The sequence below is a fragment of the Microcebus murinus genome, chromosome 6 (assembly GCF_040939455.1).
Source record: "Microcebus murinus isolate Inina chromosome 6, M.murinus_Inina_mat1.0, whole genome shotgun sequence".
NCBI lineage: Eukaryota > Metazoa > Chordata > Mammalia > Primates > Cheirogaleidae > Microcebus > Microcebus murinus.
The window spans coordinates 39672123-39693032 of NC_134109.1; the positions used below are offsets into that span (position 1 = coordinate 39672123).

The following is a 20910-nucleotide window of genomic DNA, read 5'->3' on the forward strand; positions in this document are numbered from 1 at the left end:
CTGATGATAATTTGTCAAATTTCCTTCTTCTAGTTTTGTAGAAAGTAATGTTTTTCTATTATTTAACCTTCCAGTACTATCATCAAAATTGAAACCCTAGTATTAATGTTATTATTCATATAATTTTATGTGAAATATCTGTTCACTGGGCAAAAGTGGAATTGGCAACAAGAACTGACCTGATGATCCTACCTACCATGTGTGGACACAGCCAGAAAGAAACAGTTAATTAATAAAATTTAAGTCACAGATGCCTGATTATGGATATACTTACATCTGCCAGTTCCTTGATTTGCTTTGCTGACACATCAAATGTGTCTAGTCTTTGAAGGCAAGGCAGATGATACAATACATGTGTGGAATAATTACACAGCAGACAAACTGGATTGGTTTTATATTGAGGATCATTCAGACATAAATCCTTTAAGCAACGCAGCCTGGTTAAGTTAGTGAGGTCCTAAAACAACAACAATGATAATGTTCAATTAATTAATTAATTGTGACTTTCCATTACTAAAGGCTGCTTTGAATACTTAACCCATAATCTAATATCATGTAGTCTAATGATGTGATTAGATATATTAAAGTGATTTAGACGGCTAACATGTTTTTCGCTAGTGAAAAACATGCTAAATTCCTGAAGAATAGATTAATAATAATTAAACAGTAGACTCTATACAACTATGCATTTTAAATATTTACTAAACCAGGTATTCCAACTGGAACCGTGGAGCCAGTCACATGAGCACATTTATTCATGAAGAAGTTGCCCCCTTTGTATAGCCCCTTTTGCTAACAATTGTCCCCGGGCTATTGTAGGTCTTTGCTTCTTTTACCCCTATCTCCTATACTTACCACCTAGAAATATTGCTCTCAGTCTTCCTCGCTCTCCAGATCTGCTCCCAAAGGCTATGGGATCTCCCTGTTCATTACAAGCAGTCACCATGCAATTCCTGATTTTTTGTTGTTTTTTGTTTGTTTTGTTTTTTCCATAAATATCCTTTCTACTTATTATGATCAACTAAAACCTAGCTTTCTCTTGAGGGTCTCAGTTCCTCACAAACTATGGAGGAGGAGGAGTTAATAATGCACTTCCAGACAAATGTTTCTACTTAAAGTCTTTTTATCCTGATGTCTAAAGTCATTGTTTACATTTTCCTTTATTTGTCCTTTGGTCCTTGCTTATCTCTATAGTCTTGCCTCTTTCTGTTTAAGCAGTAACATTTTATGATTTAGCCACCCTGAATCACTTGAATTTTTAAAATGTGCCAGACCCTATCTTTAGACCTTCACTCATCCTGCTCCCTTTGAGTGAACTAATCTTTACTCCAATTTCACCTCTTAATCTTTCAGAGACCAACTCAGATGTCATCTTCTCTGACAGCCTTTTTCATCCTCCAAGATTGGGGTAGATGCTCCTCTCAGGAGCTCTCTTAGCCACTGGGCTTAGCTTTGTTATGGAATTTATCATATCCTATGGCCAACTGCTTGTGCACCCACAAGTCTGTAAGTCCGTATGGGCTTTTGCTCTCAGTCTACAAACTAAGAATGATATTTACATTTTAAAGTATTGTAGAAAATTAAAGAATATGCCATTAGAGTCCACAGGTGGCCCACAAAGCCTAAAATATTTTCTATTAATATTTGGCGTTTTACAGAAAAAGTTTGCCAACCTCTGAGATAAACTCTTTGATAGCAGGGTTTGTGTCTTGTTTAACATTGAATTCCTAACACTCAGCACTTAGAACAAAGTAGACACTAAATAAATTTGTAAATTGAATTTTTACTTTCTACCAACCTCTAAGACATCCTTACATCTTTCTCATTACTAGGATAGATCCTTACATCTTTCTCATTACTGGAGGCAGGATAATACTATGGTAGGGTCAAACTTGAAAAGATACTAGTTAGGAGAGTCAGAATCATAATTAAGGAAAATCTAAAAGAAGACCTAGGAGGCATTTATTCTAAAGATAAAGTACAAATGGAATGGAAAAGAAAGTAGTGAAGTTAGGTTGCTAAAATCAAGAATAATTCAGGGTCAGGTGGCCAATGTATTTCCAAACTCTCTCTGGACAAGTGAAAATGTGACTTACTGGCTGACCTGCGGCTAGGGCTGAGCCCATGGTGGGAGTGGGACTAAGCAGGGTTGCTCTAAAAGGGAGATTTAGGGATAAAGCTGTACAGAGAATTATTTGGTCAAATTCTGCAGAGGTAATGAAGGCAAACTGTTCAACTGTTCTGAGGAACCATTTGATTACCCTTTGATTACTGGGTGGCTGTGTTTCATTTGGCCATCAGTCTGGGCTAGGAGATGGTGGGTGTGAACTCTGAAGTCCTACATGGGAATCCCCCACCTACAATCAAAAAGTGAGACGATATTGGAGTCTATGATGGCACAAAATGTCATTGAAAATTAATGTTGTGGTGCCTGGTATGGATGGAAGCTGGGCACAGAAGTTATCCCATCATTACCAAGATAGTGTCTTTTTAAGGTGGGATAAAAGGTTAGTGATAAAAATCTATGATAATAGTGTTTCAGAAACATTCCTCATATGAAGATAGTAAAAGTTCCTGTAAATCATGTTCAGTGTTTTTATGATAGCCATCACTACTATAGAGATCTTACTTAATATTATGTCATACAATGAATTTTCACAATAGTCTTATTTTATTATCATTTTAAAATGAGGATACCAAAATGCAACAGGTTAATGTAATTAAAGTAATAGTAATGAAGTAATAAAAACAACATATTGGTTGAGTCCTTACTATGTGCTAGTCACTATTCTAGGAGCTTTACTCCACCTAAACTGCATGTTCCCACTGAATATTGCTGCCTCTGGTATAGGGCAGGGCTAGAACTGACAGATCTTTCTGCCTATGCAGCCTACTCTTATAACCACCACAAGGCTGCCAAGGCTAGCCAGAGTAAGAAAAATTTCTATAGGTTTCTTGGCAGGGCAATCCCTTATCCTCCCAACAGCCAGCACTTATCTTCTTCAGCCTCGTCTAACAATTGCCTCTCTCGCTCTGTTCCAGCCACACAGGATTTCTAGTTCCTTGGCTCTGCCATACTCCTTTCCACTACCTCAGGCCTTCACACGTGCTCTAATCTTTGCCTGTAAGGCTCTTTCCCTCAGCAACTCCTACTTAAGTCTCATATGTTAGCTGAAATATTACCTCCTCAAGAATGTCTTGTACTGACCTCCCAAACAAGGATAGGTTGCCCTTTCATATATTCCTATAGCACTCTAAATTTATCTTTCATAGCTCTCTCTCATCTCTTCTGCAATTTTAACATATTTAAGCATAAAGCTTTGTCCACATTTCACATTATTTTCTTGGAAGAGATTCCTAGAAGAGGAATTGATAGGTCAAAGGATAGAAACCTTTGTAAAGGGCTTGGTACATATTGTCTAAATGCTTTCTAGAAATTCTCTACCACTTTTAACTATCACCACCATCATATAAATGCCCATTGTACCCCAATCTTGCTAGCACAGAGTGCATACTTATAAAAATGTTGACTATCTAAAATATGTTAAGTTAAAAGTTATATCATGCTTTAATTTTCATTTTATTCATTCTTAGTGACATTGAAAATTCTTTTATGAATTCACTAGCGACGTGGAGTTCAAGTCTATGAATTATTTGCTCATTTATCATTTCTTCTACTGAGTATCTTAGATTATTTGTTCCTAATGGGTTTAAAAGAGCTCTTTTAATAGTAAGAATAATTTCCCAGATGTTTCCTTTGCCTTTTATTTTATGATGTGTTTATCAGACTGGTTTAAATTTTCCATGTAGTTAGTTTTGACTTAAAGATTTAGTGTAGCATCTTACCTTGGCAGAACTAGAGGGGGGAATCACACACATACACTCACACACAGTTATCTATCTCAGTAGCTGTCCCTGTGACAACTGTTACCATCCTCTGAGTGTCTTTGGTTTTCTATCATGGCTTCTTTTCCGCATGTTTAATCTGATCCCTATTCTGATGGTCTTGGTGTTGGGAGAGGCTATGGGCCCTAAGCATCCCTTTACACTCTTGCTTGCTAGGTCAAGAATGCAAGGCATGATTGCTCTTTACCCATTTCCCATCATTGTGTGTACAGTGAGCAATCGTGAGGGATGAGGTAATGTCCCCACTCTTCCCAACCCCCTGTGCCTCTATAGAAAGCAAGCTTGCTTCTAAAGTAGTAGATTTCTCAAGCTCCTGTGTTCTTTAGATGTGATGTGATGCAAACCCATTGCATGTTCAGAATCCATCAGGCCTACCAGTCACCCCCGTGGGATTTGAGGGGCATAGGAAATTAAACCAAACCAACATTGTATTCATGCTACTTTCTGTGGAATGAGTAATAAAGTCCCTTGTCTCTGACCCAGGAGTCTTGTTTCTTCTGCCAGTATCAATGAAATAATAATAGGCTAGGTTGTTCACTTAATGTCTGCCTTCAGTCAATCTACATTCAGTAAGGAACCCACTAAGGACATATGGCTGATCCATGAAGAAGACCTTTATCTAATTCTACCCAGATCACAGATTTTCAGTCTTAGCCTCTGACTTCCTTGACCAGGTCTTTGCTAGTTCACTAATTAGCCACTCAGTTAAATGCCAGCAAGCCATCAAACATACTGCCAAAACATGTTAGCCTAGCAGAAAGGGTCCCACGACTATGACTCTTCCTTGAGATGTGGCCTGGCATAAGTATATTTGCTTCCATGATGAATTATGGCAGGTATTTTAGTACTCGTCATCCTTGATCTCTATGACTAATTTGGTACTATGAACCATCTTGTTTAAAGTTCTCTTATCCTTTTCTCTTCAACTTCCCTCAGAGCTCTTTATCCATCTTTTATTGACTCCTCATTTTCTTTGAATCCCCTAAATATATGCATTTTCTAAGAGCAAAGATTCATTCTTTATGGATATTTAATCCATAGGAGATGTCTTCTAATGATTCTTAAATTAACTACTCGAGCCCTGGAATTTCAGCTCCTCATTTCCATGGCCCCACCAGTACTCTAAACTCAACATATCCAGGACCAAATATATTGTCTTCCCACCCCTCCAAAATTAGCCATTTTTTTTTTTTTTTTTGATTTGTGTATTTCCTAAACTTGCTAAGAACTGTACTCACAGATTCATTTTGGACTCTCTTGATCTTCATATTCTATGAGCTGCCAAATCCTGCAAATAATTCTTCTCCTCCTCTCCCTCTTCCTCCCTCCTCCTTCTTCTGTTTCTTCTTTTTTTGCTATTAATACCCTACTTCAGATTCTTATAATCTCTCATTTAGGCTATTCTATAATCTCCTAACTGGGTTTTCTCAGTTGCTCCAAACCAACAAACAGTAATTCCAGATAACTATCCCTAAAGAACATCTGATCATATCACTTTCTTGCTCAAAAGCTTTAATAGCTCTTTGTTGTCAATAGAGTACAGTCCTTATTGAAGACACAATTAATCTTTCTAGTCTTAACTTACAATATTCTCCTGTATACTCTATACTCCAGTCAAATGACAATGCTGATTTATTCAAATATACCTCTTGATTTCTTACTTCCATGCCTTTGTGCATATTGTTTTCTCCCTCTTAGAATGCCCACCCTCTACTGTCCAGTAATATCTATTAAAATTCTGTTGACCCGAGTTCATGTCAAATATTTCCTCTTGAATTTTACTAATAAAATAAAATTTTGTTTAAATTTCTTTTTAAGGTACTTATTCTGCCTCATTCTATAGCTTTTTGGTCTTTTTATATTTTTCTCTGAGTAAAAGAATGCCTATTTTAATACTGACCAATTCAAAATTATTTCTATAGTACATTTACCTATCTTTCTTCAATATTTTTAGAGGAAGTATTTGAATATGCACCTTAAATCTTACATTGTCAAAATTATGAATGCCACATGTTTTAACCCATATTGTATGTGATAAACATAAGTCCTTTCATTTGGCTGTTTTTCATTCATGTTCTTGACAAATGTTTATTGACATTTATTACATGTCCATCACTATTTTAAGCATTGTGGGTATAATGGTGAACAAAATAGGCAAAGTTCCTATACTCATGGAGCTTGTATTCTAGCAAGGGATGTGTCAAGAGAAAAAGTAAAACAGGAAGTGTGATAAGGAGTGCAGCAGACTGGGGAGGGGAGTTGAGTGGGAGTTGTTGTTATTACACCAAAATTGGGCAGCAAAGTCATCACCAAGAACATAACATTTTAACAAAGATCTGAAAGAAAGGAGGAAATGAGCCATGCAGGTATGTAAGGGAAGAATATTCCTGCTAGTGGAAAGGCCCTACAGTGAGTGTGGGCACAGATTGATCGTAGAGAAAGTATAAACACAGAAAGAGCTGTTAGGAGTTTTTTTTTAAGTTTTCAATAATGTAGGTTAGAGATGATGATGTCTTGAACCAGGTTGATAGTGATGCAAGTGGTAAGAAGTGGTTAGACTCTGGACATATTCTGGGGTTGAAGCCAACAGAATTTGCTGATGGGTTGGATAAAAGAAGTAAAAAATGATGAAGGATTTTGGCTTAAGTTACTAGAAGAATGGAGATACCATTTAGGGAGGTAGGGAAGGCTGCAGAAGAAGGTTTGGTGGAGGGGAAATCAATTCAAGTTATGACAGGAGATGTTTATAGTTCTAGGGAGTTGTCAGGGAAACTAAAGGTACCAATTTAGGAGTAATCAGTAGATAAAAAGTATTTAAAGTCATAAGACATGATGAGATTATTTAGAGAATGAAAGCAGATAGAAATGAGAAACAATCCCAGAATTGATTAAGGGCAGTCAATTTTTTAGATGCTAGGAGAGGATGAAAAAACAGAAACTGGAGAGTTGTAGCCAGAGAAACTGAAAGAAAACTAAGAGAAAATGGCATCCTAAGAGCCAAGTAAATAGTTACTTGTATGACTTTAATAGTATCAGATCATTAAGGCCAATGTAATCAGCTGACTCTCAAATTTCCTGGAGTATCAGGTATCCCAAAATAGTAAAAGGGGACTTCTTAAAAGGGGACTTTTTAGTACAGTTCATGCAACAAAATAGTTCATGATCTAGTCTGATAAATAAAAATGAATCATTCCACTTAAACATACCTTGAAAGAACATATTTGGTTACCAGAAAGGTTTAATCTTTCCAGTTGTTCATTAGGGTCAAGACATCGGCCTTTAAAAAATAAGATGAAAGAAAAATTAAATTTCTTGTTTTACTCCTGTTCATATCATGTTGTACTTCTGAATTATATATGGCCATCATTTTCTTGCATATAAATAAGACTAATAGTATCATTGCATAATTAGTAACACCTGATTAATGGTAATATTTTCAAATCCTGTAACCACAGGTTGAGAAATGCTTTTCAATAATATTATACAAAAAAGTCTAAAAGAAAGAAATCTAAGCATGTACTTTTTATACTAATAAAAATTATTGTAGCATTATCTGAGATTCCAAATGAAATAGTACATACCAATGCTGCTTATTAGATTTCCAGCAAGGTTGAGATCATTTAAATTCTTCAAAGTTTGCAAGCCCTAAAAATTCAGACAATATAATTTAGAAAATAATCATTAAAATCATTATTTATAAATCATCTCTGATCAATCTGGTTAGTTCTCCAGGTGCTCTGAGCATTGGGTGCTTTGTATTTCACAAGCACAGAGGGAAATGGGTGCTTCAGAGAAGCCATCTCTGTTTCTTTCTACTGCAACCTAGAGGAAATTATTGGAGGAGGGAACAGGGAAGGGAGTGGAGAGGAAAAGAAGAGCAGTAGGAGGAAAAGGAACATATCACACAGAATACATTCATAATCTTTGGCAAGTTATAGCAATGATTATGGCAAGATTTGGCAATGTCTCTAACCCTCTTTTTTTTTTTGTTAACCTCAAAGAAGGAATAACGCCACCTTACCTCTCAGGTTTGTTGTGAGAGTAAAGAAAGTGATGTAAAAGAAGCTCTCTGTACATTCTAAATGCTACATACATGTTAGTTCTTTTTAACAACAATAATTATACTAGCCATGGGTATTCTGGCCTTAACCATAATATAATCTTGTTCATTGTGATTTTAACTCCATAGTAGTAATTGGATTTACATAGCAATCATTGAAATTATCTTACCTGAATATTTTTAATTGTATTGTGGTTTAGCCAAAGAACCTGCAATTTGATTAATTTATCTAAATTTTCTATTTTGCAAATTTTATTATAATATAAATATAGTTTTTCCAAATTTCTACATTCCTGAAGACCTCCAATTTTCTGTAAAAAAATAAAGGGGAGACAGAATAGTGTTAGCTTATATTTTGCCATTAATCCTTTCAATAAAGTAGGTTTCTAAGTGCATTTTCTCTTAAATGTCACATTTTATTACAAAATCAATATCCAGGGAAATGAACTAATTTTTTTAAAAGAAAAAGCATATCGTCCTTCCGCTTATGTACAATTATTTTCAACTTTGCATGTTCTCTTTAAATTTTAATCAACTCTAGGCCTACTTTTATGTGGTTATAATCATAATGCACATACATCTGGAAGATTTTTAAACTTAAAATTGTTTCTATAATCCTTCAAATTATAATATTTAATAATTATAAAATATTTCTTGTAGTTTATAATTTTCTTAAAAATTACCCATGTGTGACATATGTATGTTTCACATTTTTAGCTATTATAAATAATGCAACAAATATCTTCAGGCAGATAGTTGTTTTCTGTTGTTGAGTTACTTCTCTAGTATAAAATCTTAGAATAGAGATTTCTAAGTCAAAAAGTATGTACGTACACTTCTGTGGCTCTTGATACATTTTGTAATATTGTTTTTCAAAATAGATGTTATAATTTGAACAACCAATTGTGTCTAAGTAAGCCAATGTTACTATTAAGTAATACTGGCTATGTTGATTTGATTTGATTACCAAAAAGTAGAATATATTTATGTTTTAATTCCTTATTTATAGATTTTCCTTTGTACAATTTCTATCTTTTGTCCATTTATCTGTTTTGACCCACACCTTATACATATATTTCAATAAATTATTTTTCCCAAACCAAAGTTTTCAGGATAAAATACTACACATAAGGTTATATGTTTAGATTTACCTCTATGCAGCACTCAGCAATCCAAAGTTCTTTAAGTTGTAAACAAGTCTCTAAACCTGAAATTTCTTTTATATCTTGAGCAACAATCGTAAGACTTATTAAGTTAGGAAACAATGACAATCCAACTATGCGAGGATACCCTGAGAAAAACATCTCCAGTTTTGAAGTGTCGGATCCTTCTTGTATAACCATCTCATAAGATAAACCATTGCACAAACACTGTTTTAAGAGAAAGAAATTGGGTTATTATTTATTTTAGAAGATACAAAAAGACTTTTGCCATTAGAAATTATAAATTGTCAATTGAAATGATGCCATTTTTATACTCTCATAAGAAAGAAAGTTGTACCACATATGTGATTTTTCTGTTTTCAAAAGTCACAAGATAAAAGAAATCACTCAATAACCCTTCCAGCTTTAGAAAGGATCATAAAAATGTTCCATTAAATATTGTCACAAATGTTGAAAAAAATTTGGCTTTGACTCACCAGTTCTTTAATTATTTCTTCTTGGTTTAGATTTTCACTTTCAATCATTTTCCATTAAAAACAATGATCATAATATTATATCTGTCAAGGAAAATGAAAAATTTAAATAAATACTAGAGTCATGTCATTCTAAGATAAACAGGACCTTAAAGGAACCACCTACCTGAGGCTTGAAATCTTCATATAGTATATAACCAAGTATCTATCTGAATCCCAAGGGATTCCATTCTATCTCTGAAGTTTCCTCTTAGAAGGTTATTTTTTATTCTGAATTTAAATATGTCTCTCCATAACTTCTCCCCTTTATTGTCATTCTACTTCTTTGGTTCAAATAAAACAAGTATAATTTTTCTTCCACATAAAGATCCTTCAATACTTAAAGAAAATAGTCATCTTTCATCTATACCCTTACCTCACCTCCCAGTTCAAGTTGTTAGTTCTCTCACTAGATATTCCTGTTTCTCTTCTTTGAACAGGCTCTTGTTTATCCTTTGAATTATACTATGGTGTCCAAAACTGAACACAGTTCTCTAAGTGTATTTATCAAAGAGAAGAATCCACAGGGCTTAGCAATATACTTGGCATAGTAATTAATGTTTATTAAAATGAATTCTCTAACTTCTTCATTCTAGATGATATGAACCAATTAATAGCTAAATAGCTTCAATAAAATTTAAACAAACTTTCATAATTTTTAACATTTTTATTATATTAATCCATACATATACTATCTAAAGAATATAGGAATCTTGGTTTCAATATGATGGCATGACAAAGCAAGATGTAGAAAATGGTGCATATTATAATCCCACTTTTTATAATAACAACTCCTCCATAGATATTTGTATATACATGTATAAATGTATACATATATATATGAATGTGTGTGTATATATGACATCAGGAGAAAACATAGAAATATATATACCAAGTTGTTAACATGAGTAACCTTAGATGCAGGTGAAAGCTGATGTGGCTGGAATAGGAATGTTGGCTAGGAATAGATCAAGGCAAAAATGGAAAAGAAAAAACTGCGCTTTTGTAAAAGGATGTTTAATGTTGCATAGTATGAATGTATAATCATTTATTTATTCTTTCTATTGTTGGTACACATTTGGACTATTTCCAGTGGGGGCTAAATAATGCTGAACATTTTGTCATGTAGGTCATAGTTAGAAATTTCTTTTGGGTTTATACCTAAAAGTGGAATGAGAATAACTATTGTTATATACAACATGGATGATTCTCATAAAAACAATGTTGAGCAAAAGAAGACACACACATACAATGAGCACATACAGCATGACTCAATTCATATAAAATTTGAAAACAAACTAATCTATGGTATTAGAAGTCAGGATGTTGATTACCTTTCAGGGCTTAGTGACTAGGAGTAGGCAAAGCAGGGACTTCTGGGATTCTGCAGTGCTCATAACAATATGTTTTTTTTTTTTTTTTTTTTTTTTTTTTTGAGACAGAGTCTCACTTTGTTGCCCAGGCTAGAGTGAGTGCCGTGGCGTCAGCCTAGCTCACAGCAACCTCAAACTCCTGGGCTCGAGTGATCCTTCTGCCTCAGCCTCCCCGGTAGCTGGGACTACAGGCATGCGCCACCATGCCCGGCTAATTTTTTATATATATATCAGTTGGCCAATTAATTTCTTTGTATTTATAGTAGAGACGGGGTCTCACTCTTGCTCAGGCTGGTTTTGAACTCCTGACCTTGAGCAATCCGCCCGCCTCGGCCTCCCAAGAGCTAGGATTACAGGCGTGAGCCACAGCGCCCGGCCACAATATGTTTTTTGATCTGAGTGCTGGTTAAAGTGATGTGTTTGCTTTGAGAAAATAAAATTAGATACCTAAGATTTGTGTAATCTCTACTTAAATCTTTATTTAAAAAGCATTTATATGTTCACTTTTATTCATTTATGCAAAATTATGTACATGTACAGGTATATATACATAAATTAAAATTTTAATTTAAAAAGTTGATGACTTAAGTCCATGTATTTACCCACCTTCCTCCCCCAAATCCCACTAGAATGACTAGAGAAATATGAAAATAAGAAAGAAACATATAGCAGTGATAGGAAAAGAGCACTGTTTGTCAGAAATATTGAGAAAGGTGTTTTAAAAATGACAAAGAAGACATCAGATTGGGAAAAAAGCCCATCAGTACAAAGCAGATCAAAATTCAAGGTACTAGCGAAAAAAGTTTCACAAAACCATTCTAAAAAAGTCCTTAAGCTCAGAGCAGCAGTGGTTGGGAAAAGAGTAGTTGTGGGCCATACATAAGGGACCAAATCAAAGGACTTTGAGATATGTACCAGTAAAACTACACACAGTCTATATTTGCATTCAGGCTTTGTAAACTGGGGACATTGCTCCCCTATAATGAGTACAATGAGTTGAATGTGTCCCTTCCAAAATTCAGGTGCTGACAATGTGACAGTATTAAGCAGTGGGCCCTTAAAGAGGTCACGAGGGCCCCTCCTATCATGAAAGGGATTAGGTTCCCTTTTCAAAGGGCTCGATGGAGGGAGGTCATCTCTTTTTTATCCTTCTGACTTTTGCCATGTGAGACCACAGTGCTGTTCTCCTCTGGAGGAGGCAGCATTCAAGGCACCATATTAGAAGTAGAAAAATGATCCGTACCATATACCAGATACTAGTGCCTTGTTCTTGGACTTCCCAGCCTTGATAACTATGAGAAATAAGTTTGTGTTGTTTTTAAACTGCCCAGTCTCAAGCAAATAGCAGCATACAATGAACTAAGACACTAAGTCAAGAAGGAGGAGAGGGACCCCAGCTAGCACCACACACACACAAAATACAGCCAGTAAATTATCCTAATACACAAGACTCTCTGTTCATTCATGCATTCATTCATTAATATAGGTATTGAGGGCCTAATATGTACCAGTCAGAGAATGAAAGTGGTGGGAGGAAAGAGAAGATCTCTCTGAGAAGGTGGAATCTGGACAAAGAACTAAGGGAAATAAGGAAATGTAAGCCATGAGAGACTCTGTGGAAAATGCTTCCAAGCAGAGGGACTAGCAATTGCAAAAAAAATGGGGTGAGAGTATATTTGGCATGTTTGCATACCAGCAAGGAAAATGATGTGCCTAGAATACATTAAGGGAAACCGAGACTGGTAGGACGTGAAGTCAGAGAGGTATTTTGGGACCTAATCATGTGCTATCTTGTAAGCCCTTCTAGAGGATTTGGATTGCAGTATGAAGAAGATGGAAAGATATGTAAAGACTTTGAGTGGAAGAGTAATATGAGCTGTCTTAAATATTCAAAAAGATCACTCCATGGCCGGGCGCTGTGGCTCACGCCTGTAATCCTAGCTCTTGGGAGGCCGAGGCGGGCGGATTGCTCAAGGTCAGGAGTTCAAAACCAGCCTGAGCAAGAGCGAGACCCCGTCTCTACTATAAATAGAAAAGAAATTAATTGGCCAACTGATATATATATATAAAAAAAAATTAGCCGGGCATGGTGGCGCATGCCTGTAGTCCCAGCTACCCGGGAGGCTGAGGCAGAAGGATCACTGGAGCCCAGGAGTTTGAGGTTGCTGTGAGCTAGGCTGACGCCACGGCACTCACTCTAGCCTGGGCAACAAAGCGAGACTCTGTCTCAAAAAAAAAAAAAAAAAAAAAAAAAAAAAAAAAGATCACTCCAGCTACTCTGTTGAAAGTAGACTGTAGGAGTCAGGGGCAGAAGCAAGGAGACCAGTTAATGGGCAGTCGGAATAATATAAGTGAGAGAGGATGGTGGTTGGAGTAGGGTGGGAGTACTGGGAGTAGTGAGAGTGATTAGATGATGGACCTATATTGAAGGTAATATTGCTCATTCCTTCCTTGCTTCCCATTGGCAACTGCAACTTTACCCCATTCTTGGACAACACGGAGATATTACAGCACTAGCTTCAAGTGGTGTCAGACAAGGGATTACTTAGTAAGGAGCAACCTGAAAGAATATAGAAGGCTGGGCATGGTAGCTCATGCTTGTAATCCTAGCACTTTGGGAGGCCAAGGAGGGAGGATTGCTTGAGCCCAAGAGTTGGAGGATGCAGTGAGCTGTGATCATGACAATGCACTTCAGCCTGGGTGACAGAGCAAGACTCTCTTTCTAAATTTTTTTTTTAAATTTAAAATATTAAAGAAATAAAAGAATTCAGATACATGAAAGGCCTATACATAGACGCAGGTCATAGTCTTGCCTCCCTAGGTTTACTAAGAGAGTACATCATGTAAATGAGGGTTTATAACCCCACTACTCATAGGAAGAGAACCCCCTACATTCTGGCTTAATGTCTGTGAGCAGCAAAGGAAAGCCTGGCTGCCCACCACAAGGGCCAAAGCCTTCCCTTAGAACCTCCAAAGTTACTAAATGGTGATCCAAGTTATCTAGTCTATGTTCAAGATATCTATTACAGAAGGAATTAAATGTTCTCTTTGTTATATTCGAAATGATCATATATACTTGGGCCAAATTTGGGGCTTTCTAATCTGTGCTCTTCCTTAGCTATATCTATTCCTATACCAGTATAGTATCATCCTGTTTTAACTACTGTGATTTATACTGTAAATTCCCACCTAATATTTTTCTTTGGAAGTTTCCAAATTTGGAAATCTTATTTTCTAAATAAGATTTATGATTATTTTGTATTTATTTTTTAAAAATTCAGTTGAGATTTTGATTGAGATTACATTATAAAGATTAATTTAGGGAGAATTTCCATATTTACAATATTGAGTCTTCCTCAAGAACAAGGTATAGCTCTTCATTTATTCAAGGATACTACTTTTTTTGGTATAGAAATATGCATATTTGGAATACCAATCTTTCCTCTCCCTTTGCCTTATTTTCTCTTCACCAATGCCTTCATTTAGGAAAAAAATCTTTTTCTAGTTCGATAGTTAATTAGCAAAACAAAATTTAATTTAGAACCCCAAATTATATAATTTGCATAACAATATCTGAATCATGAGGCATTTGGACCTTCCTGATACTTACAAGCCTCATATGCTTTCTCCAGTCACAAATGGACCCAAGGCTACCAAATGAAGCTTCTGATTCCACAAGAGGGGAATGCCTGTTGGGCAGCTTGTACCTACTCTCCTGTACTTTGGGAAAGCTCTTTCCAGGGCCTGCCCATCTAAGAGGCTGAGGTCTTTTCTAGTCTCCCCGGAAACCAGGAGCCACCAGGAACTTCTATAGCTTTTATCCTTCAAATTGCAAATTTTGGATTGATCCAATCATCTCTCTCCTCCACTTTGGATTTGTTGCTGGAAAGTTTCACATAACCATCATGGAGCTGAAGTCACTACAAATGCATGGCCTCTAACTTCAGCTGGATCTTCAACAACAAATGTTTTGTATTTTCCTTGTCAATTTCCTCTCCTAGGAGAGTAGGACTAGAAATCTAGGATTCGTGACATGGTGACTTTCTAAACTTTTACTACTGTTCTCAAGGCTCTCTCTCTCTCTTTCTCTCTCTCTCTCTCTCTCTCTCTCTCTCTCTCTCTCTCTCGATGATTTTGTCCCCATTTTAACAGACAATAGTGATGCCATCAAATGTACATTCCTTCAATTCCCTTTCTCTCCTCTCCTTTTGATTTCTACTTTAGTAGAAGTGTTCTTCTTTTTGTCCAAAATTAATCTCCCTTTTTATATATTGATTTCATCCTCTTCTGTCTCTTTCAGAACTTCTTTGTAAAATTTTCCTCTTTCTCATTTATTCTCATATTTCCTTCTCAAGCATCTCTTTTCTTTCTGTATATGAATGCTAGGTCTTTCTTATCTTAAAAAAGTCCTTCCCATTCTATATTTTTCTATGAATAGTCATTTTTAGATACTTTAGAGAAAATCTTTTAGATGATCATTAGCAACACTTCACTATCTCCATTCAGTCCCTGACCCACTGCACTCCAAGGACACCTCAAGCCATTATAGCATCTTATTACCAAGGTCAGCAATAACCTTCTAATTGCCAAAGACAGTGAGTGTGTTTCAGCTCTCAACTTGAGCTGGACATTGCATTTGACAATGCTGATGATTCTCTTCTTTATGTTTTCTTCTTTGGTTTGACTTTTTCTGTTTGGCTTCTCTATACTTGTTATTTCAAACCTACTTTTACAATTAGTTGTTTCCTTCTTGGTGAAAAATCTTTATCTTCCTCTTTCCTCTACAACTAACCCAACTATACAAATGAAAAGTTCCATTTGAATGTGTCACAGTCATCTTAAATTCAGTATGTCCAAAACTGAACTCATTATATTTTCCAACCAGTCTGCTTCTTCTAATGTATGCCGTCTTTTGATAAATGACCCCTATCCAAGTCAGAAACCTGGGACTTATTCTCAATCTTTTATACTTTCTTCCCAGGTTCACTCACTCATTAAATCCTTCTGCATATACCTCCTAAATGTCTATCAGATTTTTTCCTCCTCTCCATTCCAATTGCCTCTGCCTTAGTTCAGGTTCTCATAATTTTACCTTAACTGGATGCCCTCCCTGGAGTTTCACTTCCCTACAATCCATCCTCTACACTACTGTGACAGTTAGCCTCCTGATAGGTAAGTCTACTTATGCTAGACCCCTTTGGAAGGTATTCAGTCTCCATGCTCTAATTCCTGCCTACCTTTTAAGTTTATCAACCACAACCTCCACAGAGCACTGTAGGTTCAGGCCACAACTATAGTTCCTTGAACTGCCTGGGATGTTTCTGTATTTTGGCATATGCTGTTTCATTTCCCTAAAATGTCTTTTATCCATGACTGTATGGCATACTCCACACATCCTTAAAGATTTAACTCAAAGTCTGTAAAGATTTTCATTCTCTCTGGTAGTATTATAAGCATTCTCTTCCTTGTGACTCTGATTAAAGTGTGCACATGTCCTGTATATAGCACCTGCCACTCTGTATTGTGATGTTCCCAATTCTTTCCTCCCTACTAGGTTGCATGTTTCTTAAGAGCTGGAACTATGAACCTATCACAGTGCCCGGCACATGCTAAGTGTTCAATAAAATTTTGTTGAATGGTTTCAATTAATTGTCATGCCATCGGCTAATGTATGGTATGATTTAAAGAAATATTTTTTCTACACGATCATTCAAAGTAATAATCAGAGTATAAATGACCATGTTTCTGTCTGTCATGAGAGTTGAGTAGGGTGTCATTCTGAGAAGACCAAATTGCTTTTCTGCAAAGTAGAAGCCCTGTATGGTCAAACTGTTTCCTCATTGGGTATAAAAGGATCAGAATCCATCAATTATCACTGATGGGCCGAACAAACACTTTTCCGGCTCTAGATGAGCAGTATCAGGTTTGACCAGGGAGTACTTGGTTCCCCCTACCCAGAACCTTAACTGGTGCAGTAAAGGCTCACAGGTGGCTGTAGGTCACCCTCCCCCCTTCCTCCTCCTCTTAAGCTTTGCTCCAGTCACCCGGACTGCCTCAATAAAGCCACGACGTCACTGTCTCTCATCCACTGCCCCATTACAGAGTTCCCTTGACCTCAACGTAGCTTCACTAGCGTCTTCCTCCAGGTGGCGGGCCGAGAAGGCCTGCGAGGGGAGCAGACTCCCCGCCAGCTTACAGATGATGTACGCCTAAGGCCACCAGATGGCGGATACTCACCTTATCCCAGGGAGACGATGGATTCCAGGGCAATTCGAGACAGGTCACAGTCCACTCCGTCCTCCTAATACCTGTCTAGCAGCAGGCACAACCTCTCCAGCCTCGAGCCTGGTGTGTACAGACTGCTTGCTGCGGTTGCTCAGGAAACCTGCTCTCCGCCTACAGCGACCTCCAGTTGGGGAGGGGGCTGATGGGAGCGGGGACAGGAGCAGCCGACCGGAGTCTGCATCACGTGGCGCCACGCTCCAACCAATCAGCAGAGGCAGGGGTCCAGCCGGAAGACCCCGCTGGTGCTCCTGGGAAACGAAGGGAGCTTCTGGTTTGTGGGTCTCTTCGCACTTGCGCTGGTCGGTTCTCCTGCGTTCGGCGACTCGGAGGACCAGACTGGAAGCAACGATTTGTGGGGCAAGGTGGCAGGGGAACTAGTTGGTGTCTCCTCCAGTCCCGCCTCTCTCGTGTAGAAAAATCTTTGGCCCTAGGGCCCTGGACGCCCGGAGCCTGTGTGGACTTGAACTCCAGAGGCGTGGAACTATGATGTCACAAGGCGGCCTGGCGACCAAGACGAGCCCTGATACCCCGGTGCAGTCTCCCCCCAGCGTCCCGGGACCGCCGCCTTCCGGGAATGTAGCTGACAGCCGCCGGTAGCCGCTGGGCGCCCAGCGAGCCGAATCCCAGCACGGCGCGGGCAAACGAACGCCCCTGTGCCCTCCGGAGCAGAGATGGATCCTCCAGGGGTGGCCTTGTCGTTCTTGGACAGGCTTTTCAGTGACTTTTAAGTATTCGAAAATGTTCAGGAAACAAAAATTGTCTGCAAAATAAAGTAGAATTTAAGGGGAGAAAGGGGGAGATTTTTCAGAGTGGGTAGAGGGGCTGAGAAATGAATGAACTTGGTAAAAGACAAACCAAAGTGACTGCAGCTCTCCTTTCATTCTCTGGGTCTGTGTGTCCCACTAGCTAGCCACAGCCACGTGTGCCTATGGAGCACTTGATGGCGTGCTGTAAAATACCCATGGTATGTTTAAAGCTTAGTATGAAAAAAGCAATATAAATTAATTCGCTAAATTTAATGAAAAGGAAAGGCAACAGAATAAAAATTAAAATAGTTAATTATATTGTTTACACATTGAAGTAATATTTTTGATACGTTGGGTCAAATAAAATGTTTCTGCTTTGAAAATGCAGCTATTAGAAAAATTTTACATTGCATATGTGAATTGCATTATGTTTCCTTTGGACAATGCTGCTCTTTTTTTTTGTGACTGTGTGTGGTTTAGTTGGCTTCTGTGGAATATTTATGATCAGTTCATGCAAAATAGTGTCTGTAGTGCTTTTGTCAGTCACCAGATGGCCGTCTCATTCAATAGATTATAGTTTTACCCTTCATTCTCAAGAAAAATATTTCAGATTTAAGAAATATTTCCACTTATTTAACAGCTATCAACAATTTAACATATTTTCCGGGAATCAGTTAACTTTATTTGTAATATTAACTGTTTGTAAAGATATTTAGACATATGGGAAAAGGGAAACTAGTTTTCCTACATTTTATTGCACAGAAAATTAAACTAATTAAAATATTTGTGGCTTAGGGATTTCAAACTAATGCCAGAAAAATTTGATTCATGATTTTTACTTTTATTATGAACCTCTCTGAAATCTAGTTGAACAAGATGACCTGTCTTTGGGGAATTTTTTTGTAGAATATAAAGACTAATTAGAAGATAATAGTTCAGGTTTCTAAACTTTTAAATATAGAAATTGGATGAGAAATCAATTAGATGAATTACCTACATCAAGTTTCTCATTTGGTGGTGATGCAGCTCTTTGAATGAAAGTATAGACATTATCAAAGTATATTGTTAGAATCTGTTGTGATTTTCCTAACCAGTAAAAGACTGGGAGGAAGATAACATAGTTTACTTTATATTATATGAACACATAGTTTTAATGTTTTTATTTGTTTAATGTTTAATGTTTTTATTTCCAGTTAAAGCTCAAAAATTTGGCTAGTAAACAACTGAGTCAAGAGTTTCTTTTTAGCTGTAGACTTAATAACCATTGGTGACTTGCCAAACTAAAGCCTTTGTCCACAGTAATTCTTAAAAGAATTGCCTGTTGTTCACATATTCCAGATGTATAAAGCAAAAGATGCTTGCAGTTACAAGCCGTAGGAGCAACACAAAAACAGTGACCATTTTTCTTAATCTCCTTTTCTCACTTTAAATTTGCCCTATGATATAATTTTACGTACAAAGCAAGCAATGGAAGTTGAAACTACTAGAAGTCTAGCGAATTGAGTAATTATCCAAAGTGAAATAAGACTTCATTTCATTCATCTCTTTTCATATTCACAGACAAAAGCCAAACCATATAAACTTAAATCTATTTATAGGTAAAGAAATCTTGAATCTGAAAACAACTGGGAAGATATATTACCACTAATTATGGCAGACCTACTGCATCACTTCCCAGATTAAAGAAGAATCATTTATTTTAACCAAATAGAGGTGACTCTGTTGACCCAAAGAAGAAAATTTTGAATAACATAATAATTTGTTAATTAAAACCTTTTTTAGTCAGTTGTTTATTTCTCAAAACCACCCTATCCTCATTGGTACATAACTGTGGAGATAATTAATTACAATTCCATAATATCTTATAATGCCTTTAAGTTTAATTCCAGAGAACTAAGTTTAGATGTTTTAAATACTAATTGGAGTTTTATATTCTTGTAGACATTTGATCGTTATGCAAATAAATACTTTCCAGCTAATGATTTTATGATATTATCTGTAAAAATTTACTGTCTCATATTTGAATTTGATATAAAGGATCATAAATTCAGCACAACTTAGGATTTAATTTGGCAGTAGAAGAGCTAATTATGTGGTGCTCATCAACAGAGGCCCTCTTATTATTCATGTCTAGCAATAAATACATATTAAGATCCAATTAAAAGTTAAGGGTTGTTCTGAAGTAAAGTTTTAATTAGATAAACAGAATGCTATTTCTAATGGGTCTGTCCAGAAAGGTTAAATAGTCTTTGTTCATGATTTGTTGATACATAATTAATGGACAAGCTTTTCTTAAAAGGCAGCCAGAATGAAACTGTAAAAAGTCACTACCTCCTCGTTTACCATTCCAGTTATATTTGCAGTTAGCTCTAAGCTGGCAAATTGAGGGACAATGAATTTAAACAGGAGTGGTAGTCTTAATTCACTAGAGAGTTGACCAGTTCTTTGTGTGGGAGAATTGTTGTTTCCCTCCCTCTTTTCCTTTCTGTCCTTTATTTAGACCTTAGGCTTAGAAGAAAGTTGATTGTATTCCTCAAGTCAAAGTACATTATCATCACTGGTCCATACAAGACCCTTCTCTAGTTTTAGATCCTTCTCCAGTTTTTTTTCCAGCCCCCAACCAATCTCAGCCATGGGTACAAATCTAGTGTTCCCTATAAACCTTTGGTTGTGCATTTATCTTTGAAAAATAGACAGTGTTGTTTTCTGTGTCTGTATTTTTACTTTACAGAAATGATATGCTATAATTTTATTCTGATCCTGTTTTATTCAGTGCTATTTGAAGACTTATCCATGTTTTTATATGTGCATATAGTTCATATATTCAGCACAGTATTCCATACTGTACGTTAACCATGTTTTGGG

At 36.7% G+C, this 20910-nt stretch overlaps 1 protein-coding gene across 3 annotated transcripts in view; it reads right to left on the reverse strand.

Annotated features, from left to right (window-relative positions):
- Positions 1-17748, reverse strand: part of LRRC9 (leucine rich repeat containing 9) — a 119205-nt gene extending 101457 nt beyond the window's left edge. For 2 of the 3 annotated variants that reach the window (XM_012785674.3, XM_012785676.3), the window contains exons 1-7: positions 17252-17748; positions 9606-9686; positions 9118-9336; positions 8137-8277; positions 7488-7551; positions 7113-7183; positions 275-457 (exon numbers count right to left, since the gene is read on the reverse strand). In XM_012785674.3, the coding sequence (XP_012641128.1) occupies positions 275-457; positions 7113-7183; positions 7488-7551; positions 8137-8277; positions 9118-9336; positions 9606-9653 (726 nt within the window). In that variant the 5' untranslated portion in view covers positions 9654-9686; positions 17252-17748. The remainder of the gene's footprint in view (positions 1-274; positions 458-7112; positions 7184-7487; positions 7552-8136; positions 8278-9117; positions 9337-9605; positions 9687-17251) is intronic. The other variant, XM_076003995.1, reaches the window with a different exon arrangement.
- Between the last annotated feature and the right edge of the window lie 3162 nt (positions 17749-20910).